The 27,100-nt window shown below is 39.2% G+C and overlaps 1 protein-coding gene across 7 annotated transcripts in view; it reads right to left on the bottom strand.

Moving 5' to 3' along the window:
- The window catches only part of Anln (anillin, actin binding protein), a 69,801-nt gene that overhangs the window by 21,000 nt on the left and 21,701 nt on the right, over positions 1-27,100 (bottom strand). Inside the window, exons 8-21 of one of the 7 annotated variants that reach the window (XM_050124897.1) lie at positions 26,287-26,413; positions 22,136-22,246; positions 20,305-20,537; positions 18,924-19,069; positions 18,454-18,601; positions 16,587-16,722; positions 16,084-16,266; positions 13,657-13,783; positions 11,413-11,461; positions 11,263-11,319; positions 10,209-10,247; positions 9,857-9,878; positions 7,262-7,374; positions 5,563-5,616 (exon numbers count right to left, since the gene is read on the bottom strand). In XM_050124897.1, coding sequence (XP_049980854.1) covers positions 5,563-5,616; positions 7,262-7,374; positions 9,857-9,878; positions 10,209-10,247; positions 11,263-11,319; positions 11,413-11,461; positions 13,657-13,783; positions 16,084-16,266; positions 16,587-16,722; positions 18,454-18,601; positions 18,924-19,069; positions 20,305-20,537; positions 22,136-22,246; positions 26,287-26,413 — 1,545 coding nt within the window. The remainder of the gene's footprint in view (positions 1-5,562; positions 5,617-7,261; positions 7,375-9,856; positions 9,879-10,208; positions 10,248-11,262; positions 11,320-11,412; positions 11,462-13,656; positions 13,784-16,083; positions 16,267-16,586; positions 16,723-18,453; positions 18,602-18,923; positions 19,070-20,304; positions 20,538-22,135; positions 22,247-26,286; positions 26,414-27,100) is intronic. The other 6 variants (XM_050124898.1, XM_050124899.1, XM_050124900.1 and 3 more) reach the window with 6 other exon arrangements.

Genomic DNA, 27,100 nt, shown 5'->3' with positions numbered 1-27,100 from the left:
ACCTTTACAAAAAGAAGATAGAGAAAAATTTGCCTTCACGGTGCCTACTTACAACAATTCTCAACCTTCCAAGAGGTACCACTGGGCCGTCCTCCCCCAGGGTATGTTAAATAGCCCCTCCTTGTGCCAATATTTTGTGAACCAACCATTGCAAATAATACGCAAGAAATTTCCCAAATCTATAATATACCACTACATGGACGACATCTTGTTATCCGATTCAAACATGGATACCTTGAACAGACTGTTTGAAGAAATAAAGATACTTTTACCTAAATGGGGATTGCAAATTGCTCCTGAGAAGATACAGAAGGGAGATTCTGTTAATTATTTAGGTTATAAAATAGGTTTGCAAAAAATTAAGACACAAAAGGCACAAATTAGGAGAGATCGCCTACGGACTCTTAATGACTTTCAAAGACTGTTAGGAGACATTTCCAGTCTACGACCAGCTGTTGGGATAACACCTGATCTAATAATTCATTTGAACAAAACCTTGGAAGGTGATAAAGACTTAAACAGTCCCAGAGAATTAACAGCTGAAGCAGAAAAGGAACTGACAATAATTGAGGAAAAATTACAACAGGCACATGTGGACAGGGTGAATCCAGAGCTCGATTGTATTCTCGTCATATTACCATCCAAAATTTCTCCTACAGGAATTTTAATGCAGAGAGATGATATTATCTTGGAATGGATCTTTTTACCACATAAACCAAGTAAAAAACTGAAAACTTATGTGGAAAAAGTCTCTGAGTTAATTATAAAAGGCAAGCTGAGACTTCGTCAACTAGCAGGCATAGACCCAGCAGAAATTATAGTGCCTTTCACTGCTGATGAACTAAAGAAATTATGGGAAGATAATGAAACATGGCAAAGAGCTTGTGCTAATTTTTTGGGAGACATTAATAACAACTATCCAAAAAGCAAGAGGCTTAACTTCATAAAGAGAACTTCTTGGATCCTTCCTCGAATCGTCCGTGATGCTCCAATAACTGGAGCCCGTACATTCTATACTGATGCCAATAAAACAGGGAAGGCAGGTTACAAATCGGAAGACTTGGGTAAGGTGGAACAAAGTCCTTATGATTCTGTCCAGAAGGCAGAATTATATGCCATTCTTATGGTGCTAAGGGATTTTAGAGAACCTATTAATATAGTTACTGATTCACAATACGCAGAAAGAGTTATTTTACATATTGAAACTGCTGAATTTATACCTGATGATACAGAACTAACCTCATTGTTTATCCAGGTTCAAGATTTGATCAGGAACAGGCTTTGCCCTATGTACATAACACACATCCGATCCCATACGGGTCTGCCAGGTCCTCTAGCACAAGGTAATGCAGAAATTGATCAATTATTGATTGGTAGTGTGCTACAAGCCTCTGAATTTCATAAAAAACATCATGTTAATAGCAAAGGTTTGAAGAAAGAGTTTTCTATCACATGGCAACAAGCTAAGGAGATTGTAAAGAAATGCCCTACTTGCTCTTTCTATAACCAAACGCCACTGCCTGCAGGGGCTAATCCAAAGGGCACCCAAAGGAATGAAATCTGGCAGATGGATGTGTTTCACTTTGCAGAATTTGGCAAATTGAAGTATGTTCACCACACCATTGACACTTATTCAGGCTTTCAGTGGGCAACTGCTTTAAGTTCAGAAAAAGCTGATTCAGTAATCACTCATTTATTAGAAGTCATGGCTATCATGGGTATACCTACACAAATAAAGACAGATAATGGTCCTGCTTATGCCTCTAGGAAAATGAAACGGTTTTTTGACTATTACAATATCAAGCATGTTACAGGTATACCATACAATCCTACAGGTCAAGCAGTCATAGAAAGATCAAATCGAACTATAAAGGATATGTTGAATAAACAGAAAGGGGTGGAAAACACCCCCAGAAATAGGTTACATAATGCTTTGTTAACCTTGAATTTTCTTAACGCTAATGAGAAGGGGACAACGGCTGCAGAAAGACATTGGATAATGGAAAAGTCTACTGAACTAAATCAACCAGTTTATTTCAAGGATGTGCTGACCTCACAATGGAAGCCAGGAGATGTGCTGCGTTGGGGAAGGGGTTTTGCTCTTATCTCCACAGGTGAGGAACAATTGTGGATACCGTCAAAATTAATAAAGGTTCGGTATGAAGAAGAAAAGCCATTTGGAAAAGATAAATAACAATTCATTCACAAGGATGGCGAGCATACTGATGGTAAGGAATTCAGGTAGGTTGGGGGCAGGTTTTTTTTTTTTTTTATCTCCACAGGAAAATACTGATCTTCAAAGAATTTAAGGGACCCTGAATATTTAATAACTGATGGATGGAAAATAGTTACGACCCACTAAGACTCAACAGTAACATGAGTAAGTATTGATTATATATATATTTTCTTTTTTCTCTTTGAACGCTTCTTTATAAATATGTAGAGCTGGTTTTGGAGTTGGACTATGGCTCAGTCCCTCTTCAATTCCAAGCCTGTTGATAAGAGATATCTCAGAGTTTCTGTCTCAGATCAGGAGCCATGAAATGGGACAGAATGAGGATAATTATATACTTGATAAACTTTCTTTGCTTTTCCTCATATCTGTGTCTTTCTTTATATGTCAGAATATGTCCTTGTTGTTAATGTTTAAATTTCCCATAACAAGCAACAAATTTCCCTACAGTAATTTTTGAAGTTTCCAGGATGAAGATGGGGCCCCACAACATCAACTCAACCTGGTTTTTATGACGTCATGAATATTTTTTTTCTTTTTCTCTTTTTTACGCGCTAATATGAGACCTGTTTTTTGGTACCAACTGCACAAGACAATTTCGAATGGTGCACATTTTTGACAACACTCTGGCCGGACCTTCTCAAAGTGCTCAGGGACTAGTTATAATTTTCTTAGGTCAAAGGTTAATTTGGGAATTTTACCATCATTTGCTTTCACAGGAGCCCCTAAGGAGAACATCGCCCCCATGTCAGCTTGAAGCAATCTTAGAGGACGACGTCCCCTCTCCCAACAGAGTTTGCCCTCAGGGTTAGGGACATCTTTTAGTGGTTGGTTTGGGGTTGAGGGGATGGGGAGATGTTTTATGGAATTAGGGGTATGTTCGAAAAAAAAAAAAGGGGGGGGGATTAACTGGTTTGATGGGATGATTGGTATTTGTGAGTTACTGTTTTTAGAAAATTGTATTGGTACTGTTTTCTGTATATTGACATATTGAATATTGAATGTGAGTGTTCCTACCTCTATTTTTGTATAAGAATATGCTTATATTGTATTGATACATCTACCATATCACAATGTACATTTCTACCTCTGATACTATTTATGTAATAACATTGTTTACATTTGATATGTAATGACATTGTTTACAGATGAAGATCATTGTCTTCATATATTGCACAGTTGTTTATTGTTTTAGTCTTTAAGTTAGATAGATATTGAGAATTATATAGATTAATAGTCATCTAAGTTTGTCATTTGTAATTAGACTAATCAGGTTCTTTAGATATATAGAGATTATACTCAGTATAGATAGATAATCTTCAACCTCTTTGGAGAGCTGTAGAATATGGCCTTTAATATAACTCAGAGTTTCGTGATAGTGAGACACAATTGCTCCTGGCAACACCGCTCTATTCCCGAGAGAACGTTGAGCACCAAAGACACTCCACTGGGAGCTTGTCTTCTTGGCAGAACTGGCCTTTGGGTTAAGAAAAGCCCATACCTCAACCACTGACAAAGATACAGAGCGTGCATCAATGGATACAACAGGACTGTCATATCCTGCCAAGACAGGGTAAGATAGTTTTGAAAAGTTCCTTGCCTTTAATAATGGTATGTCAGTTATGTTAGGCCTTAGCCAAAGTTGGTTGACTCAACATTGCAAACGAGACTTTGGGTGATTGCTCAGGTAGTCAGTTGTCTTTGTCAATTGTTACACATTTGGATCGTTTGTTAAGTAATATTTATTGCCTTCTCGGATCTTTGATGGAGTTGAAGATTATATAATTGTAGTTACTCTCTACATTATTTAGACTCCTTGAGATAGAATGTTTAGCAAAACTTTTGATTCTCAATATTGTTTGTTATATTTATTTGTTATTATTGTATATAGTTGTATTTGGTTTAGTTCTGTCTTATTTAGACAAAAGGGGGAGATGTAGGGATAAGTCCCACCCCTTAGGGGGTGTGTTCGCCTCAGGCTAAAGTTTTCCTATAAATTTGGCGAGCGTGCGCCCAGCGCTCGCTTCTGCTTTCCTGGTCTCCGCGGGAATGGTGGTTCTGTAAGTCTATTCCTCCATTAAAGCTGTCTATATTTTGACAATCTGTCTGCATTCGCTTACGCCGTTACAACATATAAAGCAAAAGTATTCTGTATGTCACATTGGATTTGAGACTGCAACTGACTGAGATTCACCAATGAAGTGCCAGGACTCAGCCTTTAGTTTTCAGCCTAGATAACACAGAAATCTACCACTTGTGGTTCTGAGGATCTAACTCCCTCCTTGCGACCTCTGCAGGAACCAGGCACATACATGGTACACATACACATATGCAGCCCAAACACTCATACACATAAAAACAATTTTAAAATATCATAACAATAGTTCTTTTAGTTTATCAAATATAGTCAAATTAGAATAATTTTATCAGAAAAATAATCAACATGAATATAGATTTTAAAAAATTATAAAATGTGGGCTGGGAATGCAGCTCAGTTGGTAGAGTGCTTGCCTAGTATGCATGAAGCTCTGGGTTTGATTCCCAGCAGCCAATGTTAAGCCATGAAGACCAATGGGCTGTGATTCCAGCACCTGGAAGGTTGCTAGGTAAGAAGTTGACAGTCATCTTTTGGCTACATAGTAAGTTCAAATCCAGCCAAATACAAATGAAACCCTGTCTTTAAAAAAAAAAAAAAAAAGCCAGGCGGTGGTAGCACTGCCTTTAATTCCAGAGTTCAGGAGACAGGTGGATCTCTCTGTCTGAGTCCAGCCTGGCCTACAGAGCAAGTTCCAGACAACCAGCCAAAGCTGTTGCATAAAGAAATCCTGTCTCAAACAACAACAAAGAAACACAAAATAGAGGAAAGTATATATAGTAAATTCTAAAGTAAACCTACAAGGAAAACAATGAGAAAATTTAAAACTTATAGTTTTCTTTATATAGTTTATGAAAGAAAACTTTATATAGTTTATATATAAAGAAAACTTTAATAGTTTATGAAAGAAAACTTTCATAATTTAGAATTATGAAAGTATATTAAAAGATGCCCATATATAAGAGCCCAAAGAATAAATTTTTTGTTTCTACATGCATATTGTTAATTATTCAAATAAACAAAAAATATACAAGAGTGGTTATGGAAACAAACACACATGGACCACAAATCAAGGCTTGGTTATTGTTTTGAAGAAAACATTAGTTCTTTTTTTAAATTATTAAGTACAACTTATTCATCAGAACATATACTTAACATAACATGATTAAGAAATAATACAGGCAGAAAATGATTTCTTAAGCACACTAATTTTAAGTAAAGAAAATAAAGCAACCTTTTCCTGGAACAAATAGCCCAGTAGCTCCTGTTCTCTTACATCAAAATTTATCTAAAATAAACAAAAAAGAAAACAAAAAGAAAACAAAAAAATCCAGAATCACTCAATGTGTTAAGACTAGTCAAATTACTAAATAAAACTTATATACAATTTTAGCTATTAGCATGTTAAAATAATTTTTACATTAGCAATAGTAAAAATTAAATCATGGTCAGCACTGTCTATCAACCAAAACTAATATTTTCGTAGTTTTAATGTTAGGCTGACTAGTATTAATCTAATATCCCCTATGGGGAAATAAGAGCCCTGACAATGAAGTTACCAGCACAGCTTGCATGAAAGCTGGGGTCGGCCTCCAGTGCTACCAGAGAAGGAGACATAAACTACAATCTGCCCGAACGACAGAAGCCCAGCCTCTCTTCAGCAGTTTCACCTTTCTGTTCCGACTACAGAAACCTGATACAAAGTACCCAAAGACTGCATGCTCTCTCCACCCGGGAAGAATTTCCACAGTCCACCTGAAGTCAATAGCCATTAGAGATGGAGAAGGTAAACAGGAAAGGCGGGCAGTGGAGGAGGTGGGAAGTCAAGCAAGTACTAGAACACAATCAGGCTAGGCACGGTATCCCAAGCTGGGAGTCTCAGCAATTCAGAGGTAGGGATGGAAGGCTCGGAGTTCTGGGTCAGCCCCGGCCACACACAAGATTGATGGTAGCCTGGGCTATGGGAGCCCTTAACTCAAAAACAAAAACAAACAAACAAAAACCCCAGGAAAAAAAATCTACCATTAGAAGGAATAAATTCTAGTGTTCACATCACAGTGGGAGGATTATTTGCATAATAACCTATTAAGTATTTTAAGAAAATACTAAGACAGGATCTCAAAAGTTCTAAACAGTAAAGAATGAAAAGATATAAAATCTAATTATCTTGACTGGATCAGACACACTGTGCACATGTGTTAAAGTAAATACGCAAATTATTACATGCCAATACAAAATTTTAATTAAGATTTAAAAACTCTATTTTTTTTTTAAAAAAAAAATCTGTATTTAAAAAACAGTCACCATATTATGTATCTATCAGGAGTCAATCTGAGTCTCTCGCTCCCTACCACAGTCTCATCAGCTATTTCAATGTTTACTCACCTCACACTATGGTGAGAAGCACTCCACAGTGAAAAAGTACAGACCTGAAGTCTGAAGCGTTAAATTTAGGAAGGAAGAATGGGAAAGATCTCGTAAAGTAAAAAGCTGATACTGGCACATGTCTATAATCCCAACAGTGAGAGGTTAGGGCAGGAGGACCAAGGAAGTTCTAGCCTGGGTTATTTAGCAAGTTTTGGGCAAGCCTCAATGACACAGCAGGAACTGTGTTTCTATATATAAAATATATAAAGCTAAATCCATAACATATTGAATTGTTTCAAAATATAAATAATACCTAAATGCGACACCTAATGTTAATCAGAACTGTCACAGAAACTAGACCAAAGATTTTATTTAAATCTATTTAATAGTATCAATATGCAAAATACTCCCAACATATATCACTCATGTATACCTCTATCTATTAAAATGTACAATTCTAAGAATGTGTATTTAAGCCAAAGATTTCAAACATTTGAAAGTATTTTGGAATTTCTATAGACTAATATTTTTGAGTGTACACACAATCATAAGTCCAGTAGAATTACCTTGTCCAAAGCAAACTTAGTGTCTCCAACGGAAGATAATGACAGCGTATGAGATCCAACAAGGGTAAAGTTGCTAGTGCGCACAGCACTGAGACCTCCTGGACTGGCCATAACTGTAGAGAAATGCAGCAAAATTTAGTTCAGTTTGGCTTTCCTAAGTTTGAATAGAAATGGCCCCATAGGCTCATATTTCAATGCTCAGTCCTCAGCTGATAAATCATTTGAGAAGTTATGAGGGTGTGTGACCTTGCTAGAATAGCCTTGCTGTGTGTCCTCATGGGAGATGTATCACTGGGGGTGGGCTTTGAGATTTAAACAGCCCATGCCAAGCCCAGTCTCAACCTCTTTCAACACCTACCTCCCAATGCCCCAAACCACTGCCCGTGGATCAGAATGTAAAGCTCTCAGTTACTGCCTGTCTGGTTCCGGCCATGATGGACTCACCCTCTGAAACTGGAAGCAAGTCCCCAATTAAATGCCTTTTTTTCTAAGTGATGCTTTGGTCATGGTCTCCACAGCATTAGCACGGTGACCATGACACTAAGTAATAAGCAATGACTTCTCACTAAATAAAAACTGCCGGAGAGAATCTGCCTCATTTTCCTTTTCATTCTTTGTCTTTTGTGACAGGGACGCATCCCTTTGGCCAGGCAGGCTAGACTACCAGACAGCCCAGAATGGCCATGAAAGCACAACAATCCTCTTGCTTCAGCTTTTCAAGTATTGAGATCACTCACAAGTTTGAGGCTCCATGTGCAATGTCCTCCAGTTTTACTTTAGTGTATTTGATTGTTTGTGTGCACGTGCAGTCTTGTGAAGATCAAGAGAACAATTTGACAAGTCAGTTCTTTCCTGCCATGTTGTGGCACCCCAGGATCAAACTCAGACCGTAAGGCCTACATATAAGAATCTACCTGCTCAGCCTTATCACTGTCTCATCTCGACTTTAAATATGGAAGAAAAGCAAAGACCAAGCTTTCCTAACAAAAGTATTTAGAAAATTATCTTTAACTGAAATGCAGGCACTTATTTTTTTGTTTTGTTTTGCTTTTTGTTGTTGTTTTTTTCGACACAGGGTTTCTCTGTAGCTTTGGTGCCTGTCCGGGAACTAGCTCTTGTAGACCAGGCCTGCCTCTGCCTCCCGAGTGCTGGGATTAAAGGCATGCACCACCACCGCCCGGCTCAAGCACTTCTTAACATTTGGTAAAATTATGTTTTTAATGACACAGAACCTAAAAATTTTTCGACATAAATAAAGCAATTTCCCCATAAAAAAATTCAGAGAAGTTGACCAGCTAGATGGCTCAGTAGGTAAAGGCATTTGCCAAGCCAAACCTTATGGCCCAGTTTCCATCACTGGAATCTATAAAGTGTAAGAAGAGAACGAACTCTGACCTAGATATGTGCATGTATACACAGACACATATCAGTAAATAAAATGACAAGAAATATGGAAAAGACTCCCTTACTATTGGTAATCCTGAGTGATCTTAGTAACTTTCTTGTACCACAGTTGAGAGAACAAACACACGACGTAAATGAGGCCAGTTCCATCACAACCCACTTTGAAAACCTGAGCCTAAATTCATTACAGAGGACTTTTCTTGATCACTAGCAACCCAGTTCCCAGGGCCCTAGAGAGATGCTTTGTTGACATGTTACAATGCTAGTTGAAATCAGTAAGTTACAGAAGCAAAGTTCAGTTGGGCGGTGGTGGCGCACGCCTTTAATCCCAGCACTTGGGAGGCAGAGGCAGGCGGATCTCTGTGAGTTTGAGGCCAGCATGGTCTACAAAAGCTAGTTCCAGGATAGCTAGGACTGGTACACAAAGAAACCCTGTCTTGAAAAAAAACAAAAAAGAAGCAAACTCCATGGCGTTGATAATAAAAAAAGTGAAGCAAGGCTGAAGAATAACACTACTTGCTGGAATTACTAAGTGACTAGTCATCACTGCTATAATCTGAAAAAACCCCTAATGATTAGCTTATATTGCTGCCTAACAAATCAGACTACAATCTATTCTGGCCAGTAATAAAAAAAAAAATCCCTGTAGGAAATGTCTTCCTGTGGCTGGAGAGATGGCTCAATAGTCAAGAACGCTCAATGTCCTTACAGAGGACCAGAGTTCAATTGCCAGCACTTATTAAGATGTGGCTTACAATAATTGCCTTTAACTCTAGCTCCAGGAAATCCAACATCCTCTTCTGGCCTCTATGTGCACCTGCATTGCATATGCAGATATGTACGTGCCAACAGGCGTGCACACACACAATTAAAATTAAAGATCTATCTTAAGGGGCTAGAGAAGCAGTTCAGTGCTTAAGAGCACTGGACCTTCTTTAGAGAACCCAGGTTTAATCCTTAGTACCCATAAGAGATTCATAGCCACCTGTAACTTCAGTTCCAGAGGAGCCACACACAAATACACACATCACATGAAAAAAATTTTTTAAAACTCTTAAAAAAGAAAATACTTTTTCAAACCAAATCAAGAAGGCGTATGTATATGGGTGTGTATGGTTGGATATATTTATAAAGGTATGCAACTGCTAAATTTACTTATTCTAAAGCTTCAAATAGTTTAGATCCACTCACCTGAAGAATGAAGGTTGCTTTTCTAACAAAAAAAAGGATGAAGAAGACACATTAATTATCTATTATTTAGTATGAAATAAAGTACAAAATTTTAACACTACAAGGACTACAGTTGAAAAAACACGCTTCCTATATAAGTACCAGTAATTAACATTCACTTACTTTGAGAAAGTCTTTCTTTGTAGTCCAGATTGGACTTGCCCCTGCTTCTGTCTCTCAAGTCCTGGGACCCGTTAGTGCATTTTAAAGACTTCTATACTAGTAAAGGCTTAAAGCTAGTTTCTCAATTTGTAGTTTTATTAAAAATGTAGATTTATCAAGAGAATTTGATTTTTAGAAAAATTCTACTTACTGAAGTTATAGATGTGAGAAGTCTCTTTGGAGTAATAGCCTGGAAAAGGAGAGAGCTTAGCATATTTTCTATTAAATATTGCAATTCAGAGCTTTAATGTTCTTACATAGAAAATAACTGTTAAATACAAACATTATAGACCACACTAAATTCCTTTATCAAGGCTTTTCAAACACTGCTTTACTCTTTGGAAGTAGCGCGCAACTTGTGCAACAAAAAATTTAGAATAAAGGAAGACTTTAAAACTGGGGACAGAAAAGAATTTTTCTTTTTTGGTTTTTTGAGACAGGGTTTCTTTGGGTAGCCCTGGCTGTCCTGGAACTCACTCTGTAGACCATGCTGTCCAAGATCTGCCTCCCAAGTGCTTGGATTAAACTCATGTGCCCCCACCACCCAGCCGGAAGAAATGTCTAATGACTTAGGAAGAAAACAAAAGAACAAAGATTAGAAAGGCGGAAACCAAGACCCCAGTAATCATATTTCTCAACCTTGGCCTTGCAGACCTGCTGAGACAGGAGCACAAAGGAGCTGAAGTAAGCTATAACTCAATTTTTAAGCAATATTCAGAAAATAAGATATTTGCATGTATTAGAAGGGCCCTGATTACACTTACAATGACTTGTGTATGTTTACATTCTACAGTCATACCTATACTTAATTCAGTAAATAGAAATTTGGATCCTGTAATTGATTTAAAAAAAAACAAAACTTTAAATCACTGAAACTTACCAGACAGTGGCACCATTAGAGTGTGGCCTTAGAGTGTGTGGCCTTGATAAAGGAAGTGTCAGAGGGGATGGACTTGAAGGTTTCAGAAGCTCAAACCAGGCCCAGTCTCTCTCTCCTGCTGCCTGCTGATTCAGATGTAGAACTCAAGCTACCTCTCTAGCACCGCCTGCCTGCCATGTTTCCTGCTGTGACCATAATGGACTAAACCTGAACATAAGCTAGCTCCAATTAGATGCTTCCCTTATAAGCATTGCATGGTCACAGAGTCTCTCACAGCAATAGAACACTGACTTAGATGCTTTTACTAGGTCTCTATAACTCTCACCTTGGACTTTAATGCTTTCTTCTTCTTATCAGGGCCTGATGAATCTTTCTTTTGTACCTGCACACAAATCCAAAGCATAACTATCTTAAAATTTGGTATTATTAAGGAAATATATTATTGTTCATTTCAGAAAGCTTTTTAACTGCTTACCAAGCTGTAAACTTCAACATTTATTTCAAAGTCATTGGAAACATCATTCCTGGAAAAAAAAAAGTATTAAATAAAACTGTAATAAAAAACTAAACTCATGTCTTTAAAAACAATGCACAAATATGGTTACAAGACTCAAAGTAAAAGATTCCATTGTATTTTTAAGAAATACAACTAAACCTGTAAAGAATGATTAAAAAAAATGGTACAAACATGTATTTTCTAAGATAAAGTTCAGAGATATTGCGTTATAAAAATCAAGGTCTTTACTAATAATAAAGTAAGGCCAGTGAGGTAAATGTGCTTGCAACCAAGGTTGCATGAGCACTGAGCTCTATCCCAAGACCTACAGAACAAAAGAGGACTCCTACAAGCTGTCCTTCTGACTCCCTCATTCCTGGGCTGCTGCATGCAGGCAATTTTAGAAGTTTATAGGATAAATAATACTAGTAATGATAAAGGCAGAAAGACTTTTTTCTTAAATTAAGATTTTGACTGCAGTTTAATTTGTATAAAATACAAATAAATATGTATTTGATACTAGTTATCTTTTAGCGATAATAAAATATTGTTACAGCTAGGCAAGATGGCGCATGCTTTTAATTCCAGCACTTGGAAGACAGAGACAGGCAGATCTCTGAGTTTGAGGCCAGCCTGGTCTACAGAACAAATACTATGATAGCCAGGACTACAAGGAGGAACCCTGTCTTGAAAACTCAAAACTCAAAAATAAAAAAATATTATGTGATTTAAAGCATCTATAAAAATAATGGTGCAAAATACTGAAGCACAATATATACTGCATATCTATAGTCAAAAGTATCAGTGAAAATAAATCAGAAAGAAGAGCTAAACAGAACAACTGAAAATTGAGTTATCTGTTCATATTTAAAGAATAAACAGGGGTCCAGAAGATGGCTCAGAAGCTAAAGGGGCTTGCTGCACAGGCCTAACAACCCAAGTTCAATACCCAGAGCTCACATAAAGGCAGAAGGAGAGAACAGATTCTGGTTATCCTCTAACTTCCACACATGCACTATTAAACACAAACCCATGCACCCACATCATGCAAGTACACACACACACAAACAGATAATAATCACATATACATTCTTAAAGATTAATTATTTTTATTTTATGTGTATGGGTGTTTTGTCTACATGCATGTCTATGTACCACACCTGTATGTGGTGGCTGCAGAAGCTAGAAGAGAGCATTGGATCCTCAGGAACTAACTAGAGCTACAAATTGTTGTGAGCTGCCACAAGGATACTGGGAACTAAACTTGGTCCTGTGAAGAATAGCCTATGTTCTTAACCATTGAGCCATTTCTCCAGAATCTCATAAATAAACTTAAAAGGAAAAAGGAAAAAGGAGAAGAAGAAGAGGAAGAGGAAGAAAGAGAGGGAAAAAAATTTGCGAAAGGTGCTTCAAGGGCCTATCTCCACCCGAGACACTGGCAGCTGATGGTTACTGGGGTGGGGGAAGACATGGGGCATTTTTTTCAGTGGGGCAATCACTGATAAGTTGCCCATGCTATTGTTAAGTAACCCCTTACCCATGGTCCTGTAAGCAACCCTAATTTAAACTCATTAGCTCACTGAATAGTAACTAAAATAGACAAATTAAGGGGATGCATATGGTAGAGTACTTGCTTAGTTCACAAGGTCCTAGGCTTGGTTTCAGTACTACCAAAATGAAAAGACAAATGACTGAAAGCAGATGGGAGACTGTCTAGGAGAACAAAGGGATCAGCAGGAGTGAGATGAGACAAAAAAGGGTAGTGGGGAGCTAATATAACCAAAAATATATATTTGCAGGAATAAAAATAACATGTCATTATATATAACATATGCTAATAAAAACATTGCATTAATTATAATAAATTAGCAAACAAACATAAATACATTTTAAATACTATAAAAGTTTGGGGTCTGGCAGTGGCAGATAGATCTCTGAGTTTGAGACCAGCCTGATCTAGAGAGTGAGTTCCAGGACAGCCAGGGCTACACTAAGAAACTATCTCGAAAAATACCACCCCCACCAAAAAAAAAAAAAAAAAAATCTATAAAAGTTTGGGATGTAGTTTGCTGATAATGCATGTTTAGCATGCACAAAGCTGAGTTCCATCCCATGTACTACAACAGATAAAACGAGATCATAAGTTATCAGTCAAATGCTGAGATTGTCTCACTCTATTTAAAGAAAAACTTGTCTGAATCATGAGATATTCAATTTACTTACAGAGTAAATGTGGTGGCAAATGTCAGAGCGTCACCACTCAGAGAGTTTGAAGTACTTGCTAATGGTGTGGCGACCATATGGTCAGCTCCAGCTTTTAGCATAATTAAGTAGTAGTAATTTGATGCATCTGTAATAAGTAACCACATTGCAAAATTAGCAAGAGGATCAAACTTCGCTAGACAACATTCTGGAAGGTCAGAAGTCACACTGCACCTGACCCACATAAAATTTATATTTACAATGTCTAAGATCAAATTTCTCAAAATAAAAAAACTATGAAAGACAAGCCGATACCTATGGTCCTGGAATAAACAACAAGTCTTCTACTTACATAAAGCAAAATAACTTCATTCTACATTCTTCCCTTTCTGTTATAATCTATTAGGCAGTAATAAGTATATTCCTCTAAAAGCTAAATTATGATGTTATTTCAAAATTGACATTTAAAAACCTTAAATTGACATTTAAGGGTTACTCAGGGATAATATCTAATAAAAACATGAACTATTTATTCACTATTTATCACTAAGTAACAATATTTCAAAGACTAAATTACCAAGTTTTCTGCATTATACTAAAATCAGTCAACAGGAAATATAACCTAGATTAGCTCATTTCTACAATAATACTCAAACTTTTCTTCATTTGTTTGTTCAGAAACAGGAACTCCTTCTCTAACCCAGGCAGGCCTTGAATTTGAGAAGATATACTTTGTAATCTTCCAAACTACTGGGATTATAAACACAAGCCGCCACATCCAGTGAATGTTATTAAAAAAAAAAAAGTCCTAGAGACTGAATTCAGGGACTCATCATACATGTAAGGCAGCACTGGATCTCAGCCTATACCTCTGCCCCCCCCTTAAACTCTGGAGACACACAGGTGTCACTCAGTTGTTCATCTGGCCTTGAGCTCAGGACCACTGCAGCCTCCCAAGCAGTGGGATGACAACCTTGTTCCACATGGTCCCACTGAAGGCTCAACCATGTTATATCTCCATTCTTTCCCCAAACCTCAAATTCACTTCTCAATTTTAAGACTTCTTTACTCCAAAGATAAAGCTCTAATTAAATAAAAATGCAAAAGAATCTTAAAACAATTCTTATCCAACATTTCACATGAGTGTTCTAGAAATATCTTGCTGTTTTCAGAGCATACTGCCATATTCCTCTTTACCCATATGACTCTCATATCATTTTTTTTTGTAGATTAGGCAATCTTAAAAGGTCATTGTGGTTATCCAATCCAGAAAAGGAGATAGAACTTTAATATAGTATAGTCACTGAGCAATTATCACTCACATAACCAATAATTCAAAATTTCTAGAAGGAACTTATAAAATGGGGTGAATTTTAACAAGAATAAAGTAAACTTTTTAAATGACCTGGCACATAACAAAATTAATCATAATGAAATGTAGGAGAGGGGGGCCCTTGTTAGAGGGGCCCTGCTAGCTTACACCTGAAATAATCACACAGAAACTGTATTCATTTAAACACTGCCAAGCCCATTAGTTCTAGCCTCTTATTGGACGACTCTCACATCTTGATTCAACCCATTTCTAATAATCTGTATGCCACCAAGAGGCCGTGGCTTACTGGAAAAGATTCAGTATGTCTGACCTGGCAGCTCCATAGCGGCTCTCTCTCTTTGCTTTCTTCTCCCTAGAATTCAGTTCTGTCCTCCCCCCCCCCCGCCTTCCTAAGTTCTGCCCCATCACCAGGACCAAAGCAGTTTCTTTATTAACCAATGAAAGCAACACAAATACAGAAGGACCTCCTCACCAATGAAAGGCAAATGCCATGCCTTGTCAAGATAACCTAGGAAAAAAAACCTATGTTTTCTGTCATATTATGTTTGGTCTTACTGTGAGATAGAGGGATGCACATACTTGCATGGGTTGCTAACCCTATCATGTAAAATTTCCCCTAACTATTCAATATGAGAAATTGTCCATACTGTAATGATGTGGGAGTCCCCTCTGTATACTGTGATTACCGTTAATGAATAAAGAACTGCTTTGAGCCCACAGCAGAGCAGGGCAGGGTGGAGCAGAGCTAGGCAGGGAGGACTGCACTGAATGCTGGGAGAAAGAAGGGCAAAGTCAGAGAGATGCCATGGAGCCACCAGAGATAGACATGCTGAATCTTTGCCGGTAAACCACTGCCACGTGGCGATATACAGATGAATAGAAATGGGTTAAATTAATATAAGAGTTAGCCAACAAGAAGCTAGAGCTAATGGGCCAAACAGTGTTTTAATTAATACAGTTTCTGTTTTATTATTTTGGTTCTGGGCAGCCAGGATGAACAAGTGTACTACTGCGACAATGTAAGATGGAAGTTTTGCATCATAATGCATACTTAAATCTTTCTCAAACAAATGCAAAGTGGACTTCACAACTTTCTGTGTAATCCAGCCTCATACCTGGTTTCTGAGCGGTGCTGCAGACAAAATCTGCTTTCAGAGGCAAGCAGATTTCTGACAAAGTGACTGACCCTTTGGATGGAACAAATTCACTCTGAGACACGATACCAGCCTTCTTCCTCCTCTGAGGCCCTTCATTCTTCAGCTTATTCAGTTCGTCAATCAGAAGAGCTCTCTTCTCAGCTACACAGAAATATGCAAGTAAAGATTCTAAATATTAGAACTGCTGCTGGACCTGAATGAGGCCAAATCATGAGGGCACACTGAGTTGGCAACTGAACAAAACAACATAGTCAAAATCAGTCACTGTCTCTTCGATGGAACTGTTTGGGTGAAATGTCACCTGCTAGTCTGTTCCCAGCTCCTTATAAAGTGCCAGTTTTTAATCGGTTTTCACCTTCCCACCTCAACTGCTCCATTCCCACATTAGATTTGAGACACAGACAGGAACGTGCACATGTATGTTCATTTAGGATACTGCATTCCAGGTGCATTACACATACTTGCAATCAGAAGAAGTCTTTCTGCTTCAGCTTCTTCCAGGGATCCTTTCCCATGTTCTTCATCAACACAGCAGTTCAGAGCCTGGCTGGCCTGATAGATCACTGTCTGCTGCAAATTTATGTCATTATTGAGCTCCTAGTAGTAAAAGCACAAGAGGAATTAATTAATCACCATTACCAACCTTATTTAAATTTTAATTCTATTTAGACTGCACAATTTCCAAATATTTTAGAAAAGTCCAAATGTTAGTTTTACTGCACAAGTGTTTAGATGACAGATTCTATAACTGTCGGTTAGCTAGGAACATAAATAACTGTGAGCATCACAAAAAATATAACAACAGTAAAAGGTTGTCAATACAAACAATCCAACATTAGTTCACAGTTAAATTATGTGGTGAATCCAAGATGTTCCTGGCAGCACTTATCCCTGCACACCTTCCTGTGGCCATACTTCTGAAAACAGCATGTACGTTGCACGCCATGTAACACCAATGAAGACAACCTACAATGTGACACTCCTGTATTGCAGGAGGCATGGAGGCCTTTGTGATCAGATATTTACTAGGGGATCTCGGAATGTTAAGCACACAGTTGTCCCATCAAGGGAAGGGATGAAAAACCTCCTTATCCAGAAGGCTGGAGCAGACACTCAAGTCTGGTGACCAACACCAGCTACTAAGTCCTGATGAACCAAACTGTCTTTTTGTCTCCCACAGTTCATGACTCTGCTGGCTATGAAGGTCATACTCCATGCCATAAAATGAATTTTTAGTATACATGCAGTTCTCTGCTCCTATAAAACATGACAGTCAGGTGGGCATGTGGCATATGCAGAGGCAGGGGAACCTCTCTGCGTTAGTTCAAGGACAGCCTGGTGTACAGAGAAAGTTACAAGACAGCCAGAGCTATATAGAGAAACTGTGTCTTGAAAAACCACAAAACAAAACAAACAAAAAAACACACAACAGTCCTTTAGTTTCCACACTCAGGAGGCTGAAATACGCAGATCTGAGTCTGAGGCAAGTCTGGGTACATAGCAAGCTCCAGGCCAGCTAAGGGTACATCGGGAGACCCTGTCTCAAAATAAATAAATATACCATACTGCCCTAACTAACTGGACTTTTTTTTTTTTTGGTTGTTTTTGTTTTTCGAGACAGGGTTTCTCTAGCTTTTTGAAGCCTGTCCTGGAACTAGCTCTTATAAACTAGGCTGGCCTCAAACTCACAGAGAACTGCCTGCTTCTGCTTCCCAAGTGCTGGGATTAAAGGCGTGCGCCACCACTGCCCGGCTGGAACAAATTTTTAGTATTTTCCTACCACTGTTCCTTAGCAATTAGTAACAACTTTATAGGGCAGTTTTGTTTTCAGAAGTTGCTATTGTGCTGACGTGAGGTCCACATGGTCACTTGGTGAGTCAATTGGCAAAGGGTCTGCTGCACAAGCATGGGGACCTGGGTCCTGATCCCCGCGCCCACACAGAAAGCACCAAGCAAACAAAATGTTTTATTTAGCATAAAACCCCTTTAAGATCACAGTAAGTTTCACATACTATCATCCAACTAACAGTTATAATTACGTTTTGGGCAGTAGAGAGGTGCTGGGGATTGAACCCAGGGCCTCACACATGCTAGGCATCACTATACTACAGAGCTACACAATCTGCTCCAGGGTGATGATGTCACAGCAATGTGAACCAGCTTCCAACTTTCTAAAAGGGGTGAATTCCTGATGTTAAACTGAATCAGGAGTAACTAAGCTCCCACATGGTAGCCTCACTTCAGTCCCTAGGGGCTGAGGTTAGTAGGGCCGCAAGCTCACAATCTAGTTCAAGAAAGTCCACATTCCCTTCACATGCCAAAACATACCTGCATTTTTTGTTTGATATTAACTTGACAAGAAAAGACATTATTCTTTTCACCCAATTTTGAAGCAACATCTTCTTTTCGAACAATCACTTGCTTTATGGAAGGACGTTCTGCCTCTTTGAACCTTTGAGACCTGTATGCATCGATGCTGCAGGAAAGAGCCACTGTCAGAAATCCACCCAACAACAGACGCTGTCAGACGTCACAGAACCCAATCTCACACTGAAGCACCAGCACACTTCCCCAAAATGGAAATGTTATTTGGTGAAAGGAAACCGACAGAAGTTATTCCAAGCTGGGGCTGCGCATCAGTGGCAGACTCCCTGCTCAGCACGCCTGAGGTCCTGTGTTCACTCCGCAGCCACAGTCATCCCAAGCTTACAAAGCTCCACAAACCAGCGCTAAACTGTGTCGCTTCTCACGTCACCTCAGACGAGGCGGTGGAGGCGAGCCTTCCCCACACACCTTACCTATAGAGAAGATCACGATCCTCAGAACTGATGCTATCACCAGACTCGGCTCGAGGAACACGGGTCCTCTGGAATTTTCCTGGCTTGGGACTTGCAGCACTTGGGCTAGTGTCTCCTAACTCCAATTTGGGTGAAGAAATTACATTCTATATAAAAGTAAACAAGTAAATGAGATGTTAGACTTTCAACATTTTTATATTTTTTGTTTTTATTTAAGAGACATGGTCTTCATTATATAGTCCAGACTAGTTTCCAACTCTTGATCTTCTTGCCACACCCCCTGAAACCTGGGGTTACAGATATGAATCACCACACCCAGGATTTACATACCAGATGTCATGGATATACAACACTAATCCTAAATGATACTTCATTTAATTCTGAGAATGTAATTAATTCCTTTCTGTTATGAGGAAATACATATCTAACACATCTACTGCTTTATAATAAAAATAACAAAACAGATTAAATTTCTACTAAATAAATAGATAAAGAACACACAAATCAGCAAATCCATGAGATGCACTGAAAACTGAAATACCTACTGCCACAGAAGTACTTGTCCACAGAGAAGGACCAAACACCACAGAACCAAACTTCAAAAGCTCAACTGGGGGCTGGAGAGAGGACTTAGTAGTTAAGAACAATGGCTAATGTTCTAGAGGACCATGGCTCAATTCCCAGCACTCATATGGTGGCTCACAACCACCTCTAAAATATAGTCCCAGAGGATCCAATTCCTTCTATGGCTTCTGCAGGCACTGCACATACATGATACATAGATAAGCACTCAGGCAAAACAACATACACATAAAATAAAAATGAAGAGGGAAAAAAGTTCTTTAAGTCTGAACTGAGTCACAAAGTTCTGACTCATGCTCCATATTCGCCTGACCTCTAGTCAGCCAGTAAGACAGACTCAAACATCTCCACAACACTATTTAGAGGAAGATGCTTTCACAGCCAGTAGGATCCAGAGATGCTTTTCAAAAATTCATTTAGTCCAAAAGCACACATTTTACTACACAGTTAAACAAACTTATTTCTCATTGGCAAAAATATGTTAACTTTAAGCTGGGCGGTGGTGGTGCATGCCTTTAATCCCAGCACTCGGGAGGCAGAGGCAGTCGGATCTCTGTGAGTTCGAGGCCAGCCTGGTCTACAGAGTGAGTTCCAGGACAGGCTCCAAAACTACAGATAAACCCTGTCTCAAAAACTCAAAAAAAAAAAAAAAAAAGTCAATGTTTACCTGAGGTCACAGGAACTACTAGAGTTACTAAGAGAATTCTAACAGTGTAGAGGGAAATCCATCTACCAAAAGTGGAAGAAGTGTATTATTCAGCGTATTTTGCTGTAAGTCTGTGTACATATCTTTTCTTACCTCTAGACTTACCACACCAACTGTCTGAGCCAAGGGGCTAAGCAAAGACATTGAAGAGATATTCAGTGCATCTTCCTGCTCTTCGCTGTTCTCTGTGTCCACTCGCTCCAGCCCCTCTTGGCTCTTCTCCACGTCCAGTTCTCCCTCCTCTAGGACATCACTGAAGATGTCATTAATGACTTTGGAGCTATTGATATCATCATCCACATTCATTTCAATTTCACGCACTACTTCTGAAAAACATTTCAGTGGGTAGACACTAAGAACCAATGTGGCAGAGGAGGCTGAGTTTCCATGTCTACTAAAATAAACACAGTTACCCTAAGAAAAATCACTTCCTAACAATGGAGAGAGGACAACTTCCAATGCTTATAAAATCAAGATAAAGCTCATATTTAACAATATTTTAAAAAGTTCAGAGATATTTTCTAAGATATAAAGATTAGATTTACAAAGAAAGTAAACTTAGGGGCTGGAGAGATGGCTCAGCGGTTAAGAGCATTGCCTGCTCTTCCAAAGGTTCTGAGTTCAATTCCCAGCAACCACATGGTGGCTCACAGCCATCTGTAATGAGATCTGGTGCCCTCTTCTGGCCCGCAGGCATATATTGTATACATAATAAATAAATAAATATTTTTTAAAAAAGGAAAGTAAATGTAATGCTTTGGATTTAAGTGACAGTATTAAATAGGAATAAGATTCTGACTTTCAAAAGGTACTCAAGGGCTGGAGATAAGGCTTGGTGGTTAAAGTCTGCTATTATTCTAGAGGACCCAAGTATAGTTCTTAGTACCCACAATGGGCAACTCACAACGACCTGTAACTCCAGCTCCAAAACAAAACACTTTGTTTTGGCCTCTAAAGGCACATCTGAACACACCACCATAAAGACACACACACACACAATTTAAAAATAGTAAGTCATGGCAGGCAATTGGTACAGGAGGTCCTTCTGTCTATGTGTTGCTTTTATTGGTTAATGAATAAAGAACTGCTTTGAGCCTAAGGCAGGGAAGAACAGAACTAGGCGGGGAAAGCCTAGAGAGAAGCCATGGAGCCTCCAAAGAAAGATGCTGGGAACTTTAGCCGGTAAGCCACAGCCATGTGGCGATACACAGATTAATAGAAATGGGCTAAATTAATATGTAAGAGTTAGCCAACAATAAGCTAGAGATAATGGGCCAAGCAGTGATTTAATTAATATAGTTTCTGTGTGATTATTTCAGGTCTAAGCTAGCCAGGCGGCCAGGAACTAACTGGCGGCCTCCCATCTCCTACACGCAATGGTGGCACATGCCTTTAGTTCCAGTGTTCAGGAGACAGAGGCAAGTGGATCTTTGGGAGTTTGAGCCTGGTCTACAAAGTGAGTCTATGACAGCAATGGCCACACAGTGAAACCCTGTCCTGAAAATAAATAAATAAATAAATAATAAAACAATAAATAATAAACCTTAAACAGTACTGTCCAAGCAGTCCCTTCTATTGTTAGATGTCATATCATGCAGCAGTCAGCACAGGAAAATATTAGTCCCATCTCGAGTGATTTAACCGCTAACGGTAGCACTGCTGACTCCCCATGGGAGGCCTTACCCTTTGAGAGGAGTGGGTAGCAGGGACAACTGTGGTTGAAATGCAAAATGAATAAAAAATAAAAGACAAACCAAACAAAAACCAACAGTACCATAGCCCAACGGAAGCTACAGTGTATCCTAGTGTGACAAAAAGGTATTGTAAAGTAACAGGACGGTTAAAATGAGAGTACTATTCTTACATTATTTTGTTATTTTTTACAAGGGATCTAGAACTAACAAGAATAATGCTGTAAACCAACCAGTTTCCTGCTTAGCCTTCAGGTCTGATGCGACTTTTAAGGACTTTTCCTCTTCTAAAAACAATGTTATTTTCAAAGGGCTGGACTTGGTCATTTTGCTTTCAGTGGAACCTAAAGGAGTTTGAAAAAAATCAAATTAATGTGTGTGTGTGTGTGTGTGTGTGTGTGTGTGTGTGTGTGCGCGCGTGCACACATGTGCCAGGAACAACCTGAAAATGTAAAATTAGAGAGTCATAAATCTTTATTAGAAAGCTATGCTTGGCTGGGCGGTGGTGGCGCACACCTTTAATCCCAGCACTTGGGAGGCAGAGGCAGGCGGATTTCTGTGAGTTCGAGACCAGCCTGGTCTATAACAGCTAGATCCAGGACAGGTTCCAAAGCTAGAGAAACCCTGTCTCAAAAAAAAAAAGAAAGAAAGCCATGCTTGTACTTTTAAACATTGAAATCTATAAATGGAGGGAGAAGTGTTTTATCTGTTTTCTCTTAATTTCCTGTTTTTCTCTCCACCATGAGGAAAAATGACAACAATAGTACAAGTTTTCTTTATTCAGACTATTCCATAATTAGTTTTCACCTAAAAAAAGAAAAAGTGTAAACAAAATCACTCAAAACTAAGTCCAGAAGATCATTTCCTCAGACAATAGACGAAAAGTCTTAGGTAACGCTAACACACTCACTGACAAAAGACTGGCAGCATTCCTCTAAGATGGGAAACATAAGGCATGCCTGCTCTCCCTACTGAACATAATCATTTTAAAGCCTTATCAAAAGCAACTAAATAAACAGTAAAGATATAAAAGGCGTCCAAACCAGAACAGAATCACCACGATTTCAGCTCACAAATGGCATCACCCAATGCTGACAACCCTGAAGATGCTACCAAAAACATAAGGCAGCACATGGCCTGTTAGAACTAATACATTTAGTAAATTCAGCATAGCTACATAGAGGAGATAATATCAACATCTAAGGGTGGTTGGTGGCTCACACCTGAAATCTTAAACTACATGGCTAGAGCAGAATTGCAGCATATTCAAGGAAAGCAAAGGCTACAGAGCATAACACTGATGATATCAACGATACATACATACATACAAACATACATCTACACAGCTGTGAACAGTTTCAAAATAACTCCTGAGTGTTAGTTTCTCTGGCTGTCAGGAAGCCTGAGCAATCCTCACCACTGCATAGCCCAGATGTGGTGGCGCATGCTCACCTGTGACCACCGCATAACCTAGGTATGGTGGCACATGCTCACCTGTGACCACTGCATATCCCAGGTGTGGTGACGCATGCTCACCTGTGACCAAAGCATAACCCAGGTGTGGTGGCACATGCACAACTGTGACCCTAGCACTTGGGAAGTGAAGGCAGGAGAATCTGAAGTTCAAGGGGATCCTGAACTATAGCTTGGGGTAGGTAAGAATATAAAAGAAGAAAATACATAGGAATAAGCCCAGCCAAAGACTCAAACATTTGTATCTTAAAAACAGCAAAATTCTGCTAAAAGGAAGATACAAACACGAGGAAACATCTGGTAAAGCGCCAGCAGGACCAGATAATCTGCACACTCAATATGATGTCTATCAAAATCTTCCTTTTCAGAGCAGAAAGACATCCTCAAATTTATATAGAATTTAAGAACCCCCTGAATAGCCAAATCATTTCTGAAAGAGAAGAAAAGATTCACATTTCCTGCTAAAATGTATTATATAGCTGGGTTCAACTTAATGGTACTTTCTCTGCCAGGTGTAAGACTCTTGGTTTCAGCAACACATAAAAGAAAGAAAACAATTACAAAGCTATCCATGATAAAGAGGCTACTATCCAGAATATACGGACGACTACAACAACCCAACCATGAGAAATCGGATGGCTGAAAAATGAAGGAAGCAGGGTTTCGGGGGCAGTGGTGGTGGCAGCTCAGCCAGTAGCGAAGTACCTGCCAATAATCACCATGAGGACCTGAGCTGAATCCCAGAACGCACATAAAAGTCAAACATGGCAGTGTTCACTTCTAATCTAGCACCAGGAAACTGGAGACAGGCAGATGCCCAGTTTATGGATCAGCCATCCTCACCTAACCAGGGAAAGACAGGTTCTAGGTAAGAGAGCCTGTTTCAACAAAAGGTGGACGGTTCCCAAGGAAAAATACCCCAAACCCATGTAGACACACGTGCATGCACACACAGACTGGAACAGGCATGGCAGTACATGCTTATAAACCCAGCACCTGGCGGGGACAGTGGCAGAAATCTGAAGTGATTCCAGGCCATCCTAGCCGACCTAGTAAGGTCCTGACTTTTTTCCCCCAGAAAAAAAACAGTGTGTGTGGGGGGGATGCATGGGTACAGAAGTCATGTTTTAAGAGAGGAAACAAAAATGTCCACCATCGCTATTCAGAAACACAAACAACACAATGGGATTCTCCTTACACTTATTAAGATGGCTACTACCCAAAACAAAAACATCATTATCAAAAACCACTCAAAACAGAAAATAACAATGCTGGTAAAAAGCAGAAAAATTAGAACTTTGTGCACTGTTAGTAAGAACATAAAACAGTGAAACTTCAACGAAACATGATGCAGCAATTCCATTACTGGGTACTTCCGTCTTCAAAAACTGCAACAGGGGCGCAGGCAAACTGTGCGCAGCAGCAGAGAGGGAGAAGGCACTGCAAGTGTACATGTGGAGAATGCGTAAGCAGCATGCTATGTACACATGGTGGGACAGTGTCCAGCCTCCTTCACACAGGGTCTCACTTTCCAGAAATACACCAAGCTGTGACCGTTCTGGTGCCGCGTGAAAACTGCAGGACGTGCAGGAGAACCGAGTTCTTAGGGAGTCCAGGTGCTAGTCACAACTTTAAGCTTCTCTACAGAATCTCGGACTGCATTCTTAAAGATTAAAGGACTACTGCGTGTTTCTTTTCATGAGGCATTTTAAGAAGACAAATTCACAACAACAATGTAAAATGGGAGGATAAAGCATCAAGGAGAATTTTTGTTTAACAGGTACAGTTTCAATTTTGCAAGCTGACTAAGTTGTGGAGATCGATGACAAACGAACAGAGTTAACTCTACTGAAACGTGCACCTAAAGCCAGTAAGTTGTTAAAACTGGTTTTGGGGGATGGGATAAGGATGGGGTTTCATTATTGAAGCTCAGGCTTGATTTAACATTATGAATCCTCTCTTAGTCCATAGAAGACTGAGATTAAAGACATGGACCACCATGCTCAGCTAAAGCTGGTAGAGTTTATGTGATTCTTATTTTTATTTTTAGCTTTATTTATTATGCATAGTGTTCTACGGGCCAGAAGAGGGCACCAGATCTCATTACAGATGGTTATGAGATACCATGCAGGGGAACTCAGGACCTCTGGAAGAGCAGCCAGTGCTCTTATCCTCTGAACCTGAGTTTATGATTCTTTATATATATAAATATATATATATCATACATTATTAAGATAAAAATTTCAGGTGCATGGTGGTGCACACCTTTAATCCCAGCATTTAGGAAGCAGAGGCAGGCTGATCTCTAAGTTTGAGGTTAACCTGGTCTACAGAGTTCCAGAACAGCAGAAGCTACATAGCAAGACCCTGTCACAAGGAGGGAAGGTAAGAAGGAAAGAAAAGAAAGCAAGAAAGGAAAATAAAAATTTCAAAGTGTTTGTGATAAGCCAGGTGTGGTGACTCACCTATAATTCCAACACTTAGCACACTGAGGCAGGAGGATTAAATGTTCTAGGCTAGTGTGGGCTGCACAGTAAGATCCTATCTCCAAGAAGAAAGAGGGATGGGGAAATGGGGGGAGGGGGAAAAGGAAGGAGGAAGAGACAGGGAGAGGGTAGAGGAGTGGAGAGGAGAGAAGGGGAGCTTCCTAGCTTCTGCCACTATGGCTCCTTTGCCACAATGGACTATATTTTCTAGGGCTATAAGACAGAACAAAGCCTGTCTCTGCTTGGGGAGGGGACAACACATTAGCCAAGAGGGAGCTCTTACACTGGGAAGAACTAAATGGTCAGAAATGAGCTGACTGAAGAGGAGAACAGCTCTGCCTGCGTATGGCACAGCAGTGCTCGTCCTGAGTCATCTCGGCCGTCTGCAGCAGCACAGCTTCAGCTACACGGCAGGGGACACTAACCTGAAGGTTCTGCACTAGAGATCTTCACTGCAGTTTGATTTTCGGCCACTTTATCTTTTACAGCAGCCGATGGGGTGTTTGGAACAACTTGATGTTTCTTGAGGGGAGTATTCTGACAGTGAATATCCTGCAAAAGGCAAACGGAGAGGTAAATTCTATTTCTCAGAATTATAAATCTTAGTTTATTAAATGAAATAGAACTATTATTAAATAACATTCTATATGTTTTTGAGTATAAAAGAAATAATATACTATTAAAAGGGTCCAGGCCAGTGTTAATAGCTTCCCGGGTGTAAGACTTCCATTATTTAAAATATTTTACAAGACTAGGAAGTTAGAAAGAATGAAAATTCACATCAGATCTCAGTCATACACAAACCAACTAAAGTGAAGGAAACACAAAAACAATTTCCCCTGTCTTTTTCTCTATTGAGACAGTTCTGACATGAAGATTCTATTTAATCATTTACTCAAAGTATAAAATTCCAAAACAAAATAAGGATAAAAGCAGATCCAAATATAAGGAAGAAAAGCATGCATTGTTTACTGTCTCCATACTGGACTTTCTGATGGACAGGCTTAGTTACTGCCCAGCCCACTGCTAACTCCCCGCAGTGGAGACAGTTTATGATGGCCAGGCATGGTGGCACACATCTATAACTCCAGGCCTGCCTGGTCTACACAGTGAGTCAATGACTGTGAGAAGGATGGAAACAATAAAACACAACAGACTTCTCACCCGAGCCTGACAACATGAGAACCGCATCTCTGCAGTGTCTTATTAACCCTCGTTCAAAGCTATTACTCCAAGATT

The sequence above is a fragment of the Alexandromys fortis genome, unplaced genomic scaffold (assembly GCF_014885135.2).
Source record: "Alexandromys fortis isolate MF-2015 unplaced genomic scaffold, M_Fortis_MF-2015_v1.1 scaffold_204, whole genome shotgun sequence".
Classification (NCBI taxonomy): domain Eukaryota; kingdom Metazoa; phylum Chordata; class Mammalia; order Rodentia; family Cricetidae; genus Alexandromys; species Alexandromys fortis.
Note: the sequence above shows the minus strand (reverse complement) of the source record. Positions and strands in the feature narration are given on the sequence as shown.